We start from the raw sequence: 7,167 nt of genomic DNA on the forward strand, positions 1-7,167 counted from the left end.
ATCCATCCATCCTTCCTTCCTTCACCAGCCATCATCACATCCTGTCCATCCATCCACTCAACCTCCATCACTCATTACCCAAGCATTCTCCCATCCACACATCAATCCACCCAGGTTCCCTCACAGGTTCACTGAACTCCACCCACAGGCCGATCCTCAAGTGGCCAAGGTTGCCGAGGTTCACCAGACACAAACCCTGTCTTCAAAAATCCCCCACCCAGCGGGGACACCAAACACGCGACCACCCTAAATGTCATTAGCTGCTGTCAAGAACGATAAGACCAGTGGTTCACAACCTTCCTAATGCCGAGACCCTGTAATACAGTTCCTCATGTGGTGGTGACCCCCTCCAACCAGAACATTATTTTCATTTTGCTACTGTTATGAATTGGGCGGCCCCTGTGGAAGCGCTGTTCGACCCCCAAAGGGGTTGCAACCCACAGGTTGAGAACTGCTGGACAAGACCAGTCAATCTTGTCTGACCCCCACCTCACAGCAACCCGTGACCACAGAAGGAAACCCTGCCCACTCCTGTGCCAGCCCCGTGGTCAGTTGGCATCAGGCCACTGTCAGTCACCGGGCTCTTGTGGGCTGGTTTTCCGAGATGACCAGGTCTTTCTTTCTGGGCCATCTCAGTCTGAAGCTCTGCTTGCTCACACCTGCTCGGCATCACAGCAACACAGAAGTTGCCACTGACACATTGGCCAGCAACGTCGGCCCACGTCCCCCTGAGGGAAAGCCAGGATGTTCCCACTGGGTCGCCCCGTCCCTGCCCATCAACAAGCCCACACGGTGGATGCTCTGCTGGAGTGGACAGGGGGGAGGGCGGGCTCACGGAGGCGCAGACCTTGGAGGTAAGTCTCCAGGGAGAACAGGAGCTGGCAGAAGCCCACTCAGGGACCAACCCCTCCCACTCCAACAGGCAGCGGAGCTGGAAACCTGGGGCACCTGGGGCACGGAAGGGGTCCGTGCAAAGGCTGGCAGAGGCCAGCTCAGGAGGGCCCTTCACCTGTTCGTGGCAGGGCTCCCTGTATGGGCTCCAGAGAGGCTGTAACCCACCCACTGGCTTCAGCCCTGGAAGAGGAGCAGTTGGAAGTTGATTCTAATCAGAGATCACCGGGAACAGGCCTGGAGGAGACCGGCTAGGACATGTGTGCGCTCCGTGGAGGGTAACTGTCGCCTGGCCATAGGCACCAGCCACGGACCTCCTCTCCCCACCACAAGGCAGGGCAGAGCGCCCCATTAAGTGCCTTTCCAAGAAGGCCTTTAGAACGCGGTCCTCGATGCACAGCCGCGTCCTGCCCCCGCCCCGCTTCACATTTCTGCTTCGAAAAGGCCGTCGGCGCTAAGAACACACTTGGCACACCAGCCAGGGTTGGTGTCAAGGCCCCCCATCTCCTCACCAGACACCGACGGAACACCTGCTGTGTGCTGGAGACCCCCGTAGCAAGCAAGACCTCACCTTCTTGTGGCCTGCTGGATGGGGGAGGGAGACAACAGCGAGCCACAGATCAGCAGGCCCTCAAAGAGACAGAGGGTAAGAGTCAGAGAGCACAAATCACCCAGAGGGCCTGGGAAGCCTTCTGGAGCCGAGGTCTTCCCAAGTTGGGGTGCACAGGGGCCGGGGGCAGCCAAGTTCCATCAAGTTGGGCCTGGGAGGCACTCTGAGGAGTTCTGAGGGAGTCTGCATTGGATCTGAAGGAAGGGAGGTGCCGCAGCGTGCTTGGAAAGGATCCCTCGCTACTGAGCTGAGTGAGGACCCTAGGGAATGATGGGGTGGACATGGCATGCTGGGAGGCGGTGTCAGTGGGGAAGGCCCATGCTGGCGGGCTTGCGACAGCAAGGTCTAAGCAGTGCTTGGTCAGCAAATGGGGGCCAGATGCCAGCCGTGTGACTGTGAGCAGACCACTTCTGGCGACACCCTCCAAGCAAGCAGTGGGGGACAATGCAGGGTGCCCAGACACCTCACTCCTCTGCTAGCCCGGCCTCCTCTGGCCTGGGGCCGAGCTCCCCCGTGGAGACCACCAGCCTCCTTTGGGCTAGAACTGTGTTTAAGAGGCTGCGATGTATCGGCAGTCTTTTTCCCACCAGACCTGAGCTTCTTTATCAAGAGTCTGAATTCCAGGACACAGCCATTTTGGCATGGTCACATATTCCATTCCAGAAAAGATTTACAGCCTTGGAGATCCTGGGGGTGGGGGGTGGGGGTCGGGGCAAGGAGTGGGCAGTTCTACTCTGACCTATGAGGTTGGCATGAATGAGAATTGACTGTGGGGGTGTCTTCGAAACAAACTGGCAAGAAATTGGCAGACACCAAGCAGGGGCCAGAAGAAACCTTGGGTTTGAGACCAATGACCTTGGACCAGCCCTTTCCTTTCTCTGGGCCTCCGTTCCCCCATTTGTTGGAGGGGGGGGGCTGGGCGTGGCCACCGCCTCTGTCCTCTGGGGTCAACAGGGAAGTGGTGAGGCAGAGTAACTGGAAAGCAGGCCCAGAGACCCACGCAGAAGGGACCTCCCCCTGGGCCTCAGCCTGCTCTGACCCCAAATCCAGGGAGTGCCCAGGGCAAGGTCCACTGAGCGAGCGCAGGGGTCCCTATAGGAGAACCACACTCTGGCCACCCCGTGGGCGTGCTCGGTGGCACCCGGCTGGGCTGGCTCGTCTCTGAGCGAGAAACTCGCATGAACCCACACCCTCGCGGAACCGAAGCCAGGCAGTGAAGCACGCGGGTGGGGGGGCCTGCTACACTTTATTCAGAACCAGGGAGAGTGTTGGGGGGCAAGGTGGAGGGTGGGGGAAGCGACCAGGGGCCACGGCCCGAAGCAAGCACTCAGAGCTCAGCGGAGACAAAGATGAACAGCTTGGCCACAAAGGAGCTGACGGTGCCGTGGCGGGACAGGTCCATCTTGATGGTCAGGAGCAAGTCCCGGGGCTCGGGGACCGGCTTGGTGAGGGCCACCACGCCACTGTGGTGGTTCACCTTCTGGGTGGTGAAAAAGCCCTCCTCGTTGCCGCTGGTGATGGCCAGCTGCATGCTGTCCCCAGGGACGGAGCTGGAGGGGCCCATGCGGAAGACCACGGCGGGCACTTGGATGTTGGTGGGGAAAGAGAGGTGGTAGTAGGTTATTCTCAAAGGCAGCTTGGGGCACTCTTGAGTCTCAGGGCAAGGCAAGCGCTCACAGCGGCTGCAAGAAAGGGGGGCAGAGACAAGAGGTGCGTTAGGGGCGCATTCAGCAAGCGGGAGGGCAACGAGGCGGGGGAAGCAGGGTGGGGGTGGGGGATGGGCTTGGGGGCCTGCACAGGCCTCCAGCTGCCCCTTGAGGCCATCTGGCCAGCAAGAAGAGCACCCCTCACTCACCTGGGGGAGGTGCCGTGGGACCTCAGCTTTGGACTCAGGGATGACCCGCTTCCAACACCCTCGGGGAAGCTGGGGGGAGGGGGACAAAGGTTGTGTCCCCCCTCTCACCGGCCGAGCCCCCACCCTGGGACGACTTCTGGGTATTTGCTGCCCTCTGAGTGTCGTCCAGGGCCCTGGCCTCTTGGCCAGATGGTGGTCAGGGTCATAGATAGTGCCTGAGTCTCGGTAGATGAGCCGAAAAGTGATTCTCTCCACCCGAGCCAGCAGGCTGCTATCAGATGTGGAGGGCTTGGCTCCTTACAACCGCTACGAGGGTGTGCCGACCCCCATTCTCTCAGAAGAGGAAGCTGAGGCCCAGAAAGGGTGCGCGTCCTTACTGAGGTCACAGAGTAAGGGAGAGAGAGAGTTGTGTTCAGACAGTCGGGTGGATCCTGCCCCCAGCTCCCACAATGCCACGAAACCTCGGGATCCAGGGCCAGCTCCCCCTCTGTGGCCACAGGGCCTAGAATGGAGACAGTGACCACTGCTATTACATGCGTGACTGTGACAGTAACTTCCTGTGACGGGGGTGGACAAAGATTCCAACTTCCAACAGCAGAGTAAGCAAGGCACCATTGTCCTTGGACAGGAATGGCCAGACCTTCACTTCCCGGGCCAAGACAGAGACCGGTTCCCCCTTGCTGAGACCAGAAGGAAACAGGCTGACTGCCCGTGACGGGCTGGAGACAGATTGTGACTTCATGTACAAGGAGATGGATCCCAGGACCCTGTGACAGGGGAGAGTCAAGTATGGGGAGCCTTCATCTATCAGGAGAGACCAGACCCTAGAGGAGGGCAGCAGTGACGGCCCTCGAGAGATGGACGGACGCGGTGGCAGCAACAATGGGCCCAGACACGGGAAGGAATGTGAGGGTGGCACAGGACTGGGGGAGGGGCTTCATTGTGGTGGGCGTGGGGTTGCTATGGGTCAGAACCGACTGGGGGCTCCTAACAACACGAACACGACAGGTGACCAGCAGTTCTCATTTCCTGTGGCAGCAGACGGACAGCTTCCACCTTCCTGTGTCGGGAGGAGGGCACGACTGTCCTCCTGGGACAAAGTGGAAGCAGATTCGGACGTCCTGTGACAGAACAGGAAGCAGCTCTAACTTCCTGTGTGACAAGACAGGGAGAGGGTCTGGCTTCCTGTGAGGAGGCAGGGGTGGGCTCCGATTCCCCGTGATAAGATAGGAGACAGGTTCTGACTTCCTGTGATGAGACACTGGCAGGGTCCAACTGCCTGGGACAAGACAGAAATGGTTCTGACTACCCGTCATAAGATAGTGGGAGGTTCCAAATCCCTGTGACAGGTGGGGGGACAGGTCCTGCCTTGTGCTTCCTGAATCCCAGGCCCTTCACACGCTGAAGATGGCTTGGGAAGCAGAGGCCAGGGGGGCACCTCCCAGGAGCTGGCGGAGCCCACTCCCCAGCATTCACCATCTCCACCAGGTCTGCTGCCTGGAGGGCCCTCTGTGCCGGACCTCGTCACATTATCACAGGTCCTTTTCGGCACGGGTCCCTTGCCTTGTGCCGAGTCTCCTGGACTTCCTTTACACCTGGCATTCACCGGGGTGGGGTCTTTGCCAGCGCAGTTCCAGGCTCTGTGTCAGAACTTAGAATAAAAGTGGTTTCCTTCACCCAGGCACTCGCCATTCTGAGCTCGCAGATAAAAGGCCCGGGGAGGGAGCCCGTGCAGGCCAGCACACTGGGAAGGGCCCCAGAGTAGACGCCCTGAGAACCACCCTGGCCCCAGCCAAATAGGTGTGCCCCCACATGCAGAGAGGGCTCGGAGAGGGGGCTGAGTTTCTCCAGGGCTCTAGCACCAGCTGCTAAGTCTGGGGTCTCCTTCGATTCGGTCATTTGCCTCATCCTAGAGAGAACAAGGCAGTGGCCACCACTGGGTTTCAGAGCCAGCCTGCCCTAAAGCCTTTATAAACACACACACCACAAACCCATCACACACACAGAGACACACTATACACAGCACCCATTGACACACACCAAACTGCGTACACACTACACATACCACATATGCACACACAGATCACACATACACACTCTACACACCACACCCACTAAACACGCATACCACACACATCACATATACACACTCCACACCAGATACACATCACTACACATTTCACACACACACTACACACACCACATATACATAGCACGCGCACCGTACACTGCGCACGCATGAACCACTACATTTACGACACACATCATATACTACACATATGCACACCACACACTGCATACGCACATACCACATACTTGATGTGAACACATTACTCACGCTCCAAAGTCAGAGTTAAACTCATGGCCATGGAATAGACTGACTCACAGTGACCCCTACAGGACAGGGTGGAACTTCCCCTGTGAGTTTCTGTGACTGTGACTCTTGGCGGCAGTTACATCATCTCCAGTCAACTTGCGAAGGGGTGGAGTCTAGTTTGTCAATCAGGTCACAGCTTGATGACCTCATTTGGAGGCACGAAGGAATAAATAGCTCACTGGAGGCCGGACACATGCTCACTCTCTGCTACACGTTCCTGCTGACAAGCCACATGGAGCTATGTTAATGAAGCTGGTCCTAGAGCTGGAGGAGCCATGTGGAGAGACCCCTGCCAGTGCTGAGATGCTTCCACCACCACTGGATCCACAAGACTTTGCACCCATCTGCCTGTGATCTTCCTGCACTCTGCGTCATTGCATGTGTTGTGTGAGTCTGAAGAGAAATTTATAGACTGGTATTGGACATATGGGCTAATATAGGACTTCTGGACTTGATCTGGACTGGGCTGGGATGTTTTCTCGATGTTCACTTGCTCTTTTATATACACTCATATTAAGCTCTTTCTTATACACACATGAGTGTCCATGAATTTGTCTCTCTGGTCAACCAAGATTAACACATTCTTAATGGGAACAGAAAGCCTCATCTTTCTCCCAAGGAGCAGCTGATGGTTTTGAACTGCTGATGTTACGGTTAACAGCCCAAAGCTTAATCCACTACGTCACTCATACTATACCTACATATCACACACACCCATACACACTACGTTCACACAGCAAACATCACACACATAAGCCCTCATCATACTATACACACACATACACCACACACACTATGCACACGCATCTCACACCCACCTACATCCCCATACATGCTACATTCACACACTAACCCTCATCCTACACAGACACAAGCTCAAGCGCACAGCACACGCCCCAGTTCTCCACACGGGGAGGGCTTTGCAACTTCCCCCCTGAGGTTTGTACCCCATCCAAGGATAGCTTTCGAGGCGACCGATGGAAGCCTTAACCCGGCCGGCGCAGAACGTGAAAAGCACGGGGGTGTGTGCACTGCTCACCCCACTCCCAGGGCTGCCACATGCCAGAGCGGCACGCCCTCCCCAGGAACCAGACCCTGGTCACTCCCGGGAGCTCCCCAAGCCTCCCTGAGGCTGACTGGGGTCTCTGGGCCATCTGACTCCTAGCAGACCACTGGCCCAAGATGAGCGGCCACCCTGCCTCTCGAGTTCCGGGATCCCCTCCTGTCGTGGGGGCCCGGGCACCACCAAGTCAATGCTGACTCAGAGTGACCCATGTGACAAAGGGGAACTGCTCCCCCCGACCCCCGACGGGGCTTCCAAGGCCGTTCTCTGTAAGAGCCCAGTGACACCATGGGTTCGGCATCGGGCTGCTCACCGCAGGGCCAGCTGCTCTGGTCAGTAAAGCCATACAGGCTCACAGGGGTGGGGGTGGG

At 57.6% G+C, this 7,167-nt stretch overlaps 1 protein-coding gene across 2 annotated transcripts in view; it reads right to left on the reverse strand.

Annotated features, from left to right (window-relative positions):
* Window positions 1–7,167, reverse strand: part of FBLN1 (fibulin 1) — a 101,607-nt gene that overhangs the window by 42,244 nt on the left and 52,196 nt on the right. Inside the window, exon 15 of one of the 2 annotated variants that reach the window (XM_004700222.4) lies at window positions 2,727–3,183. The exons of the other annotated variant lie outside the window; for it this stretch is intronic. Coding sequence (XP_004700279.2) covers window positions 2,829–3,183 — 355 coding nt within the window. The 3' untranslated portion in view covers window positions 2,727–2,828. Of the gene's footprint in view, window positions 1–2,726; window positions 3,184–7,167 lie in introns of those variants that run through there. 2 annotated transcript variants of the gene reach the window in all.

This window comes from Echinops telfairi, unplaced genomic scaffold, assembly GCF_000313985.2.
Source record: "Echinops telfairi isolate 266 unplaced genomic scaffold, ASM31398v2 ScPeMD7_2;HRSCAF=8, whole genome shotgun sequence".
Classification (NCBI taxonomy): Eukaryota; Metazoa; Chordata; class Mammalia; order Afrosoricida; family Tenrecidae; genus Echinops; species Echinops telfairi.